Source organism: Chrysoperla carnea, chromosome 1, assembly GCF_905475395.1.
Source record: "Chrysoperla carnea chromosome 1, inChrCarn1.1, whole genome shotgun sequence".
Lineage (NCBI taxonomy): Eukaryota > Metazoa > Arthropoda > Insecta > Neuroptera > Chrysopidae > Chrysoperla > Chrysoperla carnea.
The window spans coordinates 32,709,875-32,726,227 of record NC_058337.1 but is presented as its reverse complement, the minus strand read 5'-3'; the positions used below and the strand labels follow the sequence as shown (position 1 = coordinate 32,726,227).

The window sequence follows — 16,353 nt, the reverse complement described above, 5'->3', positions numbered from 1 at the left end:
AATAGCCAAGAACACCTTTCAAATGAAACCAAAAAAATTAAAATTGGTTAATCTGTTTAGGCACTACGATGCCACAGACAGACACACGCACATTCAAATTTATAACACACGCAGTCAAACTTATAATACCCTCTCTTTTTATTTCGATTGTTAAAAAAAAAATACCCATCGATTTTAAGATGCAATGACAATTTAAACTTTTACGAGCCCAGTCCTCAAAAAGGGAAGCTTTATCAATCCCATCCTTAGTATTTTTTACTAACTATGGACATTTATGACCACATTTAAAACTTGTTACATCATAACCGGCTTAGCGGACGTACTAATCAAATAGTCTTTGAAACGTTCGGCTACTGACGGTTGTGGATCGAACCTTGGCAGCGACAGTGTAAGCAAATATAATTAATGGGGCGGTAAAATTTATCACATGTAGCTTGGATAAGTGCGAAGGTACCGACTCTACCCACATCATAAAAATTTGATTGTATATTGGATGTAGTTTAAAAATAAAATAAATAAACATTAAAACAAATAATGATGTGCGTGGCCTCTGTTATAGATAGATATTTGAAAAAACGGAGGTTAAACTCTATTATTATTACTTGTTACATAGAATGAACGGATGCTTTATACATATATCTTAATATATATATTTCTTGTGTGCGTGTGTATGTGACTGAACTCCTCCTAGACGGCTGGACCGATTTCGATGAAATTTTTTGTTTGAGTTCAAGGGAATTGGAGAATGGTTTAGATTTACCATTCGGTCCACTACAACTGTTTTTAAGGGTTCCACACCAAAAAAGTTAAATCTCATTAAATGGTGGGAGCGCATATAAATCATATCACATTATATTACAACTTACTATGTGTACTATGTATTTTTTATTGTCAATAGGCATTTATTAGAGCCATATGCGAGCGCAGCGAGCTCCACTGCCGAAGGCCAGGCCAAAGGTCGAAGCTCAGGCCGGTCCAATAAATGGGAGTTAAATTGGGGTTTAGCGGGATGAGTGTAGCAGACAGGCTAAACGTAGTATAGGTATTAATGAATTGTAGTTACGTTTCCAGATTGTTTCAGCTCATTAAAAAAAGACGTGTGTACAGGACAACGTCTGTCGGGTCCGCTAGTACTATATAGATTTGTAATAATTTTCAGAAGATAAAAATCAATGGTTAATCAAATACTCGCCATAAATATAGCATGAACACAACAATATACAAACTATAATTGAAATGCCACTTACTAATTGTATTAGAAAATCCATTTTAATAATTAAACTATGTATACATGATATGCAGTAGGTAATAATGTATATAGGATACTGCACACATAAATACATGGATGGTATTGATTAAACATAATTCACTACATTTTAGTTATTTCATACCGGTGAATTCTAAATCTGTAAGAGCTATATTCTAGTCTGTTCATTTTGAGCGCAATGTTAATTTTCACTGTTTTTTCCCAACTGATAGTAAGGGATGACATTGATAACAGCGCCTAAAGTAGGTCAAAAATTTTGATTTAGTTTTAAGAAAATGTGTAAAAATTTATTTGGGATCCATTTCCCTAGTCCAATATCAAAAAAATTAAAAAATGGTTATTAAAATATTATATTGAAAAAAAAATCGTTAAAATTCACTTCATTTTAAAATGCCCACTTCTATTTGAAAAAAAATTTATTTATAAACAAAACTTAATAAATATTGATAAATATTGTAAACTTTCTGCAAAAATCGCTTTTTCGAAACAAAACAAAAAGTTTTTGTTTTTTTAAATTCAAATAGCTAATATACCCGCTCTTTTTTTTATTAACGTTTCTGTGCTCAAAACTTTCTTCAATAGTTGCTGTAATATGTGCGTGTATTGCACGATTTATTAATTGATCGGTATGCGAACTATTTTCGTTTCGGTATATTAGGCGAAAAATGTGTTAATTTTCAAACATACGCCAGTCAAATTTTGCATTAATATTGCAAAACGCGATGTAAAGCTTTTTTGGTATGTTATTTGGAACGCTTAGGAGAATGTGAAATTACGTTTTGTAAGCAAAACAAAGTTGTTTTCTATGTGATCCTCTTATGACAGTTTATATAAAAATATAGTACATTCAATTCTACGAAAAATTTCCGATATTTTACATGTATTGTTGTGAATATGTAGTCAGGCTTGACTAATAGCAACGTTATGAAAAAGTTAATTTCTAGACGAGTGAATTTTGGATTTATCTTTTTTTATTGATAATTAGAAAGGGGTGTAGTACGACTGACAACAGGTCATTTTAAGACAAGTTTTTTTTAAAATAATTTTTCATGTTCTTTTAGCAATATAATTTATAACTGCCATTCACTTTTACAGTTGCTGACAAGATGTCCGATATTATTATAATAATTGTTAAAGATACTCAAACAAAACAAAACTTGATTCTCTTTAAATTATATAAAACTCTGAATAAGTCGGTGAGTAATTAATAGTTCTAATTTTCTTAAAATCCGAGACTAATAATTATAAATTTTATACTTATACTAGCGGCCCCGACGGACGTTGTCCCGTAAAAACGTAACTCCAATTCATGAATACCTATACTACGTTTAGCCTGTCCGCTAAACCCATCCCGCTAAACCCCAATTTAACTCCTATTTATTGGAGTGGCCTGACCTTCGACCTTTGGCCTGACCTTTGATAGTAGAGCTCGCTGCGCTCGCATATGGCTCTAATAAATGCCTATTGACAATACCTGAATACTATTAAAAATACATAGTACACATAGTATACATAATGTGATATGATTTATATGCGCTCCCGCCATTTAATGAAATTTCATTTTTTTGCTACGGAGCCCTCAAAAACAGTTGTACTGGACCAAATTGTAAATCTAAACCATTCTCGAATCTCCACGAACACACACAAAAAATTTCATCAAAATCGGTCCAGCCGTCTAGGAGGAGTTCAATTACATACACACACACACAAGAAATATATATATTAAGATTTACTTTGTTCTGGTATGTAGAATTTGAAAATGATTGTAATCAAATCAATAGAAAATAGAAAGTATATGTCTTGAAATTGAATACACTTGCTTTTAGATGGGGAGATACACATTTCTGAAATATATGTTACCGGAAAAACAAAACATCTTCGAATAGAAATTTTTTGAATTTCATTTTTATTAATGGATGTGAGATTTTTGGCCTCCTTTGGTTACTGCTGCGGCAACCAATTGAATTAAGCAAGACCTTTATTCCTAGTGATCGTCAGGGCGAAATCTACTATAAATTATCAACAAACAAAAGTATGAATATTTTTTCATATAAGTATGTATTAAAAATGTATAAGATATATTATCTGCCGAGATATTATTCAAAATTAATTGATTTCAATTCAATCAGATATGTTCCTGGTATCTGAGGTTGCTCTTAGTTAATAGATCAAAATTAAAATATTTTCCAATACAAATTTTTTTTCCATAAATTTAATAGATAATGATTATAACTATGGCTAAATAGAAATGTCTCTGTACCATAGACCGTATAGTACACAAGTGATTTATTATAAATAATCCTGGAACATAAATTAATAACAATAACCCAAGATTATATTATTATTAACAGTTATACAAGAAGTGGTTTTAGTTTGGATTTGTTCTTTATTTTCCCGCGATGATTAAATGATTTATCTGCAATAACTGTGCCTTAAATTTCATCCTAAATTAGAACTATCTTAAATATATAAAAAAAAAATGGGCTAAATCTGTGCCATTTATCTAGTTAATCTAGTACACACATTTTTGACTACACATATTGTTATTTTTAAATGATTCTCAATTCGAAGTGAAATCAAAATTTATTTTACTTAAATAAAATATTATATAATTAACTGTTTAATATGGCGCGATTAACTAGTTTAATTCTTAAATTTATCAAATTCGAAAAGAAAAATGTGTATAAATTTTCTTTTCCAAGTCGGAAAAAATAGTCGGAAAGGCTGATCTGTGACCAAGTTTTCAGTTTTTGAATGTTTTAAAATAAATGGAAGCCATTTTGCTAATAAGTTTTGAAAAAACTGAGCTATTTCCATGGAGGTCGAATAATTTAAGGATTAATTGATGAAATAACAGGAAAAACACAAATGCATAAGTTTGCATTGGCTCGTATAAAAATATAAGAAATCAAAATTTCAACGATCATAAGTCGAAAGAAATACATAACCTCTGTAAACTAACTTTTGCCTCGGGACTTGTGACGTGTTTATTTTTAACTTATAATATTATAGAAAGAAAAAGGTGTAAGAAAACTACTGGCAGGTTAAGTCAGTAAAAATTTAACATGACTTTTCATTGAATATATTTTAGGAAAAGTAAAATGCTATAATATTTAACTTTTTTATACAAATCATAAAATATTTTCTAGCATGCAATGTGAATAACATATATATATAACATTATTTTAAATGCAATTTTGTACAAACATTAAATTTTTTACATATTTTTACTTCTATAATTTATAGGTTTAAAAACTGTGTCAAACTTTATTTATCAAATTGAAAAAGTTCAGTATAAAAAAAAATTATTTTATTTTTATTTATGGTAAACTTTATTGTAAACCTAGCAAATAATTCATTGTTTTTTTATAAATATAAAATAAAACTTAATATTTGATTATGAATGGTATTTTTTTTCTGTTTTTGTTTGTGTTTATGCAATAGTTAATACATGTTTATCGTTAAGTTTGCATAAAGTTTGTAAATAGTGTTCTTGGTGATCACATAAGATTATATAATATGATTGCCGCAAAGAAATTCAAAAAGAGTCGTGTTTAAGGAAAGCAACTATCCAAAAACTGCTGTACTGTACTCTGATGACATCACTTAAATCTAATTCATAAGGAAAATGAAAAGTTTTAGAGTTTCGGTCCTTTCACACTGCGAATTTTTCCCGTTAAATAGGAGGTTTACTAAAATATATCTCTTTACAGGGTTTCTGGACTGGAAACAGTTTTTTTAATAACCAGTTTTGGATGACAATAACTGGCATTGAATAAGGGGTTGATAAATAAATGGTATCCACATCGCGTATCTTCGCGTTTAATAAAGTTTGATTGAACTTAGAAGAGACAAGTAGGCAGCCACATTTCAAACAATTGTTTCAGTAATTGTTTTATAATTTTACAATCAGGCTAAAACATGCTAAAAAAATTACACTAGAAATGAATGGAAATAAATAATTTATTTAAAAAATATAGTTTATAAGAATAAATAAAAATTATCCCACTAATAATATAAAGATGGTTTGTATGTTTGGATGTTTACATGTTAAGTTATTTGTTTATTTGAATTTTGTTAATCATCCACGCAAAAACGCCAGAAGGAATTTGGATGGACTTTGGCACACTCATGGATTATTGCTTGGATTCACACATTCAAAAACTTTTTATTTCGAAAAAAACGAATAATGTTAGGCCGGTAAGACTTTCAAAAACTGAACAACAAAGTTCCCGGCCGTAGAGATTATTTACATACCCATCTTTGTTTCTCGAAAGAGAGCAGTATATTTGACTAACATTCAAAATAATATGTTCCACTTATAAATACATATAATGCTCTGTTAAATTTAATTTATCATTAATTGTTAATAAACAGTCATTCATTGACGTTTTTGGATTCATTGAAGAAAAAAAAGCAATCAATTGATTAGTTTTCAATAAAAAACAATCATGCCATGATATTGAATACATCGCAATAAAATCAATACATTTTTCAGTATTTTCAACAATATCATGAACAATTGTAATTGATGTTTGTTTAAAATAAAATATTTGATTCAATAAACATGCTTCGGGTGATGGTACATCCAATATATCAATTAATTTTGATGATCTTACATCATCATCTAATGTATAATATAAAAAACATTCTGTTATATTCAACGGTATATTATCTAAAAATATGTCTGTGATATTTAATGTTGTCAAGAATTGTTCTAATTGTAACGAAATGCTACTTAATTTATGTAAAAAACATTTAATTATATCATCTTGTACGCTAATTGCTCGTTGATGATATTGATTATGCTGTACTTGACAATTTGAATACTCTTGAATATATTCATTCAAATATAAATCATGATTTTTTGCAATGGTTTGCAAAAAATAAGTAATTTGTTCATTTAATTCACTTAATTGTTCACTCAATGTATTCTGAATATTTGATGTTAAAATATAAAATAAATTTTGATTAAAATCTGATATTAAATTTAAACTTTCTCCACGATGTTTTATCGATAGTTTTTCAATTTGTGTTGTTATAATCGATTGCAAATTTGTAACACGTATTTCGAAACTTTTATAAAATTCATTAAATATTTTTTGTTTATAGAATGTTAAATATTTGTTAAATGATATTTCGTCATCGGGTAATAAATAATTTTTGGATGCGTTGTTCCATTGTGATGGATTTAAATGAGTACGCATTGATTGTAGAACAACTGGAGGATGGTTTCGAGTATTTTTCACTAAAAACATATAAAATGAAAGCAAAAACTTCGGAGACTATTCAAATTTGGCTGATAATTCTACCATAGAACATTTGCAAAACATATTTTAAAAAAATATCCGCTCATTTTTTTGATTGTTACTGCACCGTGAAATTTCTGCCAAATATTGTATGGTTTTGGATATCGTTAAATTAATATCATTTTTTTATAACATTACCTTTTGTTTTCCATAAGGCATTTGAGTATTGTTCCTTGATTACTTCATATGAAATATCTGAAATTTGTAACAAATAATAATTTCGAAATTTCGCCTCGGTTGTCAATTCTCATTGGCCAGGAAATCCAACTTTTTTTGTAATACTATTTTACAAGCTTTTATTTAACTTGCAATAACTAGCAATGTAAGTATGTATGAATGTATAGTTCAATCAAACCAAAGTGTCACTGAGCAAAATAGATTAGATATGAGTGCACAAACATATATATCTCTTGCTCAATGCCGTTGTGTTTTGGTAGAACTCATCTTGCAACTTAATTTAGAAGCAGATTTCTTCAACCGATTTGAGCTAAAATTTTGCATACATATGTAAATCCACCAGATTTGGTACACATCATATTTGGTATGCATATATTTTTTCTAGTTTTAAATTAAAAATTTTTAATAAAGAATACTTTTTAAAGGTCAAGCTTTTATTGTACTAAAAAGTGGTGTTTTATTCTTCTTTTTTTTTTTCTTTAACCTGTAACCCAAAGTATGGTCTTCTCGGTCGCATTTAACTGCGAGTAGGTGGACTTTCGTGTTGGATGCCTTGGCGTAAGTGACAATACCATATGTAGGTACGTCAGGGAATTCAACTATCTAACCGTGAATACTAGACTTTGACTATATTATGAACAGAAAATGCTAGACTTGGTAGAAGAGGTGAATTAAAAAATGTCTACTAGTAATTTTTTGATTTCTCTCGGATCGCACAAGTTCAGCTTCATTTAACTGTCGGTTTTTTTTGTACCCAAATCAAAAGGACAAAAGCCATGCAAATGAGGCAAGCGCTCTCTTTCGTTTGGAGAGCTATATCGAGAATCAGAATCAGCCTATTATGCTCTTTTTGTTCCGCGAGAATACTCTACGAGAGCTTGGGGCGCGTTTATGAAAATATTAAGATCAAAGCATGTGTAATATTTATGCTTTCAGTTCATATGAATCAGAATAAACAAAAGTAAATATAGTTCCTATGAACCACGATTAAAAGGATTAATTAGAAATAAGAAGGGAATATGGGAAAGAAAGTTAAAAATTATGCACTTTTCAAATTTTTTCGGCTGGTCGGCTACTTTAAAGTTGAATCGATCAATCTATGTGAAAGAAATAAGGCCTATAATATAAATGGCCGATTTGTATATATTTTATATGTTAATCTTATAGCATAGACCTTATTTGTACCAAGTACTTAATATATCGAAATTAAAAATTTTTGTTACCTGATTGTTTAAATCTCCAACGATTTGCACTTCTCTGATTATTTTCTAAAAAAAAAGAGGTTAAATTTCAATAAATTGAGTATTAACAAAGGTAATTTTTACCGATTAACGTAAGTTGAGGAAAGTTGATGATTTTTTCGTAGTCGTGCATTTTAGTAGTCATTTTAACGTTGATAAAAAAATAAAACCGTTAGCTACAACACTTGATCTGATGCAATCCAACTTTTTTCAACAATTTTATTCCCAACGCGTACCACAAAATTAGATTTAACGTCCGCTTCCAAGCGTTTGCATGCTACCGGTATACTTGTTTTACATTAAGGAAAGCACGAAAAAGAATCAAGAGAGAAAATGCAGCGCAGCCACTTCTTTTCAACGTATTATACTAAGTTTAGCCCCAAGGTGGTAACGCTTAAAAATATTGATGCTACGAAAACAACTTTGGTATAGGTATATATCACCTTATTAGTCCATTTTCGGTTGTTTATCTGTGCGTCTATCCATAAACACGGTAACTCAAAAACGAAAAGAGATATCAAGCTGGAATTTAAAAGCGTTTCCAGTATATAAAAAGTGAGGTTGTGTTCGTATATAGGCAACATAGGTCAATTGGGTTTTGGGACCATAACACTGTTTACCTGTGAGGCCGAAAATTAAGTTCAAACATTATACAGTATGTATTATATGGGAATATCAGTTATGTGCGTGAACTACTACAGCTCTCTTACACTCGACTCTGGCTACCTAAAAGTTACTATTTTTCATTACTTACAAGACATAAAAAAACAATCGATTGATATTTCAACTCAACATGGTCTATACATGGTAATTCATTCAATTGTTTGTTTTCACGTGTTAAAACTATTTTCTGTAACCCTTTGTATAATAATCGTAGGCGTTTACTGAAAGTTTAAACTTACGTAAATACGTATGCCCATTCATTTTCCAATCACTAAAATGTTGAGGATTTCGACTTGTTATTTGTGAATATATTAATTTATTTGTACCATCACTAACATTTTTTTTGTAAGATATTAATGAATCTAAAGAATTTTTCGACATCGATTCCATTTTTTCCTTATTTGTTTTAATTGACATGTAATAATGATTTTTTATGTTCAATCCTATTATTTGTGCGTTTAGTTTTTTATTCTATAATAAAATTCAATAACCATATATTATTTTATATTTTTGATAAAAATAGAATTATTAATTACATCAATTTTGTGAATAAAAAAAATTATTAAACATAATAACATTATTATTAAATTCATTGTCACTTTCTATGTATCAATATTATGCTTACATGTAGTTTTATTTGAAATTGTTAATATTTATTAGTGCTTATTAAGAATTTTATCGTTTAATTATTTTATCGAAAAATAGATAAGGTTAATAAATATGCATACAGAGTGTACCCGAAAATAGTGAAATAATAAACATAATTATGTGAAATAAAAAATACAATTGATCGTGCTCATTTATTTAAATACCCTATACAGACAGGATTGAATAGAAGTGCTTGCATTATTCTTTATAAGTGTAAAAAACAAGAAAATTTATGTAGAATAAAAGATAATATTCTGTAGAAAATTATTTTTTCGCCCTTTTTGCGAAAACATGCTTTAAAACGAATTTTAAAAAAAATTTCCCTAAAATCAAATAAACCCCTTTTTTATAACCCCTTTAAAAATTATCGAATGGATTTAGTACCAGATTAGAATCAATAAATTAAAATTTTTAGTAATTCAAATTTCATACGTATGATTAGTTCATTACGAATTTGAAATAAATTAATAATTCTTTTTTCAATAAATGGTTCATAAAGTGTATAGAAATGACAAAAATTTTACAACAGACTGAGCACAAAGATAAGCATATTTTTTGAGGAGCAAAATTGGAAAATTAATTTCGATATCTGTTCGGAATATGATGGCAAAAATCATAGCCACCTGTTAAACTGGAATAATTTCCTACAGTGAATTCAATTAAAAATTTTGTTTTAAATTTTAAAACGTTTAACTCTAATATTTTAAATACGACAAACAAAATCCTTTTGAGATCGTATACACATAAATAAATTTGATACCAACAAAATTTCTTCGGATAATGCTTTATCCAGGATGAACACTTTGTATTTTTAAAGTAACCCCTGAAGAGATGGGGCTAGAAAAATATGTACTAAAAATAGTATTTACTGACATATAAAGACTTTGGATTGATGGCATGTAAAAATTTTGACCATTAAAATCTATATCAATAAAATTGAAGTACGAGTCTGTATATACCGAATGTTGAGCGTTTCAAATAGTCAAGGTTATATAAAATATAAATTAGGAAGGCAAGGTTATCGTATGTTTCCGTAGTATAAAAAAAAAATTGAGAAACATATTATTCATCCAATTTTATGGAATAAAGTTCATGTGAACGATGTGACCGCAAACACTTTGCTTACGCTACTGATTAAAAAAAAGGTTTTCGTTGAAAAATGTTTCTACATTTGTATAAAAAATTTCACGAAAATACTTAGACTGTGATAACAGATATTATAAAGCAACAATTTTTTTCTTTTAACCTTTCCAGCATGTATCTTGAAAAACGAAGCGATTTTGGGCGTATGTATATGTATATGAACTTTCTTTCACAAAATTGACTCATAAATATGCTATAAAAACCATCTGTATATAGAAGAGACCCTAATTCGATATTCTTTATATTAATTTTAATTTTTTTTTTTAATGTTAGTTATCCAGCAAAGCGGGTGGGTACCGAACGATTTAAAAATCTACCTCTTTTCGTCTTTGAGTTGTCGCGTCGACAGACGGACGGACGTACGAACGGACAGACTACCAAAAATGGACTAATTAGAAGCGATCTAAATCGTCTTTAAAACGTTACAAACAGGGAGATTGCGAGTTCGAATCCAGGCAACGGCAATGTGAGCAATTATAATTGATGGGGCGGTAAAATGGATCACATTGTCGTCGCTTGGATAAGAACGAAGTAAGCGACTTCACCCACATCATAAGAATTTAATTGTATATTGGATGTAGTTAAAAAAAAAATAAAGATTATATAAAGATATGTGGGTGGAATCTGTTATAGATAGATATCTGAAAAACGGAAGTTAATTGCTCGCTCCACATTTATTCAATAAACGTCAGTTTCAGCTCTCTGGAGTTATTTTCTCAAAATATTACGCAATGCTAATGGAGATTTTCTGCTATAGCTCTTTTTGAAGTATTTTATAGATGCAATATCTACCAATTCTAAGTTTACAACAATATCCTTTTCAACACCAACATCATTAACTTAATTATTGTAAAATGTATTGATAATGTTTAATAACTGAAGATTAAAATAATCATGTGGGTGTCTAGCTACTGTTATAGATGAATATGTCTGCGACACGAACTGGCATTTGTAGCAGTAGTCCAATGCACTAACGAACTGACCCAAAAATTTTGATACAAACTTTGTTTTTCGCCCATTCAATAGGGTTTTTTTTTATGAAACGGCGGCTAGGTAAAAAAAATATTATTTATAAAAATTCTATTTTTGGGCATGTTTTAAAAACGAAAAATGTTTCGTTTAGAAATCGAATATCTTGGAATAAAAAGCTCGTATTATAGTTTTTTTGTAGCTCTTTTTTATGAAAAATAAACAAGCATTCGAGTGTTGTTAAAAAAGTTGCAAAACAATTTTTAAAACTTGGCACGCTTCTAAACTTCATAAAATTTAGGGATCACGTTTCTCACACTTTCAACCCTTCGTGCAAAGCGGCAAGGGGTGATACAAATTTTTGAGCAGAAGATTCCAAAACTAGAAAGTAGAAGAATTCAAATGAGCTGTTGAGGTTCCAAATTCGATGGTTTTTCGTGGAGAGCTGTTTCAAATTTAGGCAAAATTTTGTATAAGTTGCTATGTTATCTGTTCATAATTCAGTCTATTGTAAATAACAAAATCTTCATTTCTCTCTAAAAACGTGATAGCCAAGGTCGGATAAGCGGTAGTTTTATTAAAATTCCAAATAAATCCAAAAAATACGAAGTAAAAACAATTGCACAATGTAAATTATTGTGTAATTAAACGGAATATACTTATCATGGAAACGGAATTATTTTGTTCGGATTACTTTATTCAAAAGTATATAAAATTTTAAGTGTCATTATTTTACATTTATTGAAATTTATTTATATACTATTTACAGCACCTTTGATACCACACACAGTTGCGTTAACACCATTTGCTGCATACGTTTGTGCAATAATTGCTGTCTGTTTAATAGCACAAGCTTCAGCGTTCATTTTTAAATTTGGTAAAAATGTGGCAGCTTCACTGAAAGTACTAGATACACTTGCTGCAATATATGTGGATTTTCCCAATGCGTATGCACTTAATTCAGCCATACATAACCCTCCTTCAACGATTCCAGATAAACCATTAAATTTTTTCAAACAATTTTCACCATCAGTGGCAACTTTAACGAATAAAGTTTGAGTATCATTAATTGCCGCAACAGTATTTATAACCATTTCTTCAACTTGTTTCATTGGACCAGTAATACATTTCGAATAGTCTTTGATCGGTAAAGTGACGTCAACGTCCTTATTCATTTTTTTAGCACAAGCTTTGAATTCATCCACTATTTTGGATGAACCATTAATATGCTCTGTGATAAAATTTGAAAATTCATCTAAAATTTTATTTAAATGATTGTCGACTGCATTATCAATGCCATTTGTAATGTTATTTATTATATCTTCGAGTTGTTCAACGGGTCCATGTTCTTTTAAATTAGATAGCATATTTGAAACTAATTTTTTTCCCTCATCTAGTTTTGGTAATGCTTTTGTTACTTCGTTTTTAAGAACATTGATTTTTGAAAGAGCTTCTGAAAGACCATCTTGAAGTGATGAAGATGATGCATTTATTGCAATGGTCGCATTAACCTCGGAATTTGATGGAATCTATTTAATATTTAATGAATATTATTTTCTTGATTAAAAAGTGCAATTTCATATACAGGGTGTATTATAACAACAAAACTGTAAGATGAGATTATTTGCACAAACATGAGAAAAGGAATTAATATATACCTATGGTCACCTGCTTTTCATGTTCGAGATATTCGACGATAAATTTCTTGCCAAAAATTGTAACCAAGATAGTGCTAACCATGATTTTTTTTTAAGTTTAATGCGTGATTCCTTCTTATTCATCAAAAACAATTCATGTACATATTTGGTGAAAGACGGAAGTTATTTTATCTCATCAAAATTAACTCAAAACTTAAACATCTCTTATCCCAAAAATGAAAAATTTTAATAAAAAATACTTTTTAAGGGACAAGCTTTTAATGCATTAAAAATTAGAAAATACTTTTTTCTATGAGGCACTCATATACGACTATTTTCAAAAGCTTGAGATGCTTAATTTTAAAGCTTGTCAGCTCAAGCTTTTACAATAGTTGTGTATGAGTGACTCAGAGAAAAAATTAGTTTCTACTTTTTAGTGTAATAATAGCTTGTCCCTTAAAAAGTATTTTTTATTAAAACTTTTTTAGATATTCAAATATATATCAAATATGGTGGAAGCGATGGGGAAATCAGGGCGCAAGTTAAATAAAAGCTTGCAATAAACAAGGCTTTAATCATATATTTATAAGAACAACTTTACTTTTTATATTCGAAACTTCGTGTCGTATATATTGAACTCGAAATGTTTTTGACCATAGATTTGTATGACTTTTTATTATTTTTGTATGCATTACATTCATATTCTGACAAAAACTATTTGGTTTTATTGAATTCTGATAAAACTAACGTAATCATATTATTTTTTTATAGATTAATACTCAATTTTGTTAAATAAAATTAAAATAATGAGTGTTAAAGTTTGAATAAATTTGTCGATTTATTATTTATTTCGATAATTTGAGAACATTATTCATCGATTGGAACATTTCTTTAAAAGACTAAAAAGTTTTAATGACATTGAAGAAGCATTAGATTAATAGTCAAAATTTTAAAAAAAATTTTTAAATTAACTTACCAAATTACCAAAATCGTCGAAAATGCCTTTAACTTTTTGCCCAATATCACCAAATATGGATCCAATATCATCCTGAAATAAACAATTTTTATTACTTATAACTAATTGAAAATATTTTAAATAATTGGAATCATTTGATGTTAGTCTTTTTTTACTAGGTGAACTATGCCAATTTTTCGACGGAAAACATTTCCGGTAAAATTGAACAAATGTACTCATAAGAGCCCACATAATTTTGATTAATTTTAATTAATTATATCTTTTAAATGGTAGGTACGGTAAAAATATAAAATTTTTTCCCTTAATATAAGGAACCACAATCTTTCGAATTTATTTAAAGAAGATAATAGAAAATTGTGATTCTCGATGCTGTTATACTACCTTAGACTGAAATTTTTTGTTTTAAATTGTGGCAACTAAATATTTTATGCATTATTTCTATAAAATCTATAATTTTTATTATTTTTTTGTATATATTTATCTTCTTATAAAATAAGGTTTTTTAATTGGAATCACAAAAAATTCATAAAATATTGATTTATTGCAATACTTAAACCAAAATAACATTCATTTCATACGATATATTTAAAATTATTATTTACAAGTTTGGTGTAAATTTATGGTTAAAAAAGTGATTATCGATTATTGAGCATTGCATTGTATTATTTGTAATCTTCGAAAATAGTTCTGGGCTAGAAATTTCTCTTAAACTTATTTTAGCATATTGTAAACGTATAGTATAAAATTCCATTGTAAAATATTGTGTTTAAATGACTTAGCAAATCTGATCTAATAAAAAACTAATTATCAGATACATAAATTAAATTAAGTGCACTTAGCAGTAATTAGGAAATGTACCAAAAGTACATTTAGTTAGTTTCTCTGCCCAACAGTTCTGTTTTTGTTTTGGAAAGATGATAAATCAATGGAAGAATTTTTGGAAGAATCAATGGAAGAACTGTTCTATTGCCCATGGTTTTAAGTAGATTATTTTTGGTTGTTGTTGTTTTTATTTGAAACGAAAAATATCATTTATTCACAGGTGTTTTTGTGATTACAATGAATTTCTAACAATTTCTAAAATTTTTTTTCGATAAATGAAAATTATGATTATCAACAAGTTTGTTGTATGAAATCCATTTTACTATAATTTGCCATCTTATCACCTGTATGTTAAATATTTGGGAAGTTGTTAATATGGACCACAAGAGGCGTACCCACTTGAAGGGTTTTTTTTTTTTTAAGTGAAAACTTCTTTAGCGGCGTTGTACACTTTTTTTGTAATGGGTAAAAAATGTTAAACTCGCGTCAGGACACGTGACCTGATCGAAAAAGCGTACGACTATGTCACAGTCAGTACACCGGCTCTAGCCCGATCACCGAAGTTAAGCAACATTGGGTGACCGCTTGGGAACACTGTGTGCGGTTGCCTTTTTATTAAAAATAAATTTTTTTTTGGTTTTGGTTTTTTTTTTAAAGTGAAGGCTTCTTTAGCGGCGTTATACACTTTTTTTTGTAATGGGTAAAAAATGTTCGTTCATGAAATTGTCATGTTTGTGTACGATAGCGCAATAAATAAATATTGTATTCTACCACATAAATGATAGTACTTTTATACTGATAATTAAAGCAATTCGTGCAAAATTATTCCCTGGCCATTCCAAAATATCAAAAATGCACAACGTTAATATTCAAGTTTTCACTTCTGCCAGCACTCCCAGAATGCAACCCGCCGTTTTTTTTTTTTTTTTATAAGATGCGTAAATAGGAAAAATCCTCACCATTAACAATTATCATAAAATAATACTTTACTTACGAGAAATGATGGCGCTCCATACACACTGGATGCTAATAGTACAACACAAATAAAGATCTTCATTTTTAATTTTTGTTATTATTAGGAATTTAATAATTTTTTATAACATTTACGGGCCTTTATATAGATTAATTTATAGAGAAATTATTGTTAACTGGCTTCTAAAAAGGAGGAGAGTCCATGCTAGACTGTATGTCTATGTTTTTTGTATGAATGTTCACCGATTTGTCTGCCAATAGGGAATATTCATGAAATTTAAATTTGGTTCAAATTTTTTTTCCCGCAACTTCATTGGCTAGTCTTTTTAACTAAACCATTATTTTAGTAATTAATATCTTAAAATAAAATAATAAAAGTGCAAATCCAGTGAGAAAAATTCAAATTCTAAAACGAAAATTCAAATTTTAAAACGGTCGTGACGTCAAAGTATGTGGCTTGCCAGACTTCTTGACAATTGTATGATATTAATTACTTATATTTTGTATGGTCTTTGAACTGTCACCAAAT

At 28.7% G+C, this 16,353-nt stretch overlaps 2 protein-coding genes across 2 annotated transcripts in view; one reads left to right on the top strand and one right to left on the bottom strand.

The window, feature by feature from the left end:
- Positions 1–16,353, top strand: part of LOC123299712 (chondroitin sulfate N-acetylgalactosaminyltransferase 2) — a 94,515-nt gene that overhangs the window by 29,303 nt on the left and 48,859 nt on the right. The window lies entirely within an intron of this gene.
- LOC123301648 lies at positions 12,090–15,935 on the bottom strand. The gene is made up of 3 exons (XM_044884483.1): positions 15,847–15,935; positions 14,031–14,102; positions 12,090–12,946 (listed from the first exon to the last, which is right to left on the bottom strand). Exons 1-3 carry the CDS (start codon positions 15,907–15,909, stop codon positions 12,170–12,172), a joined length of 912 nt encoding a protein of 303 aa, XP_044740418.1. The 5' UTR covers positions 15,910–15,935; the 3' UTR covers positions 12,090–12,169.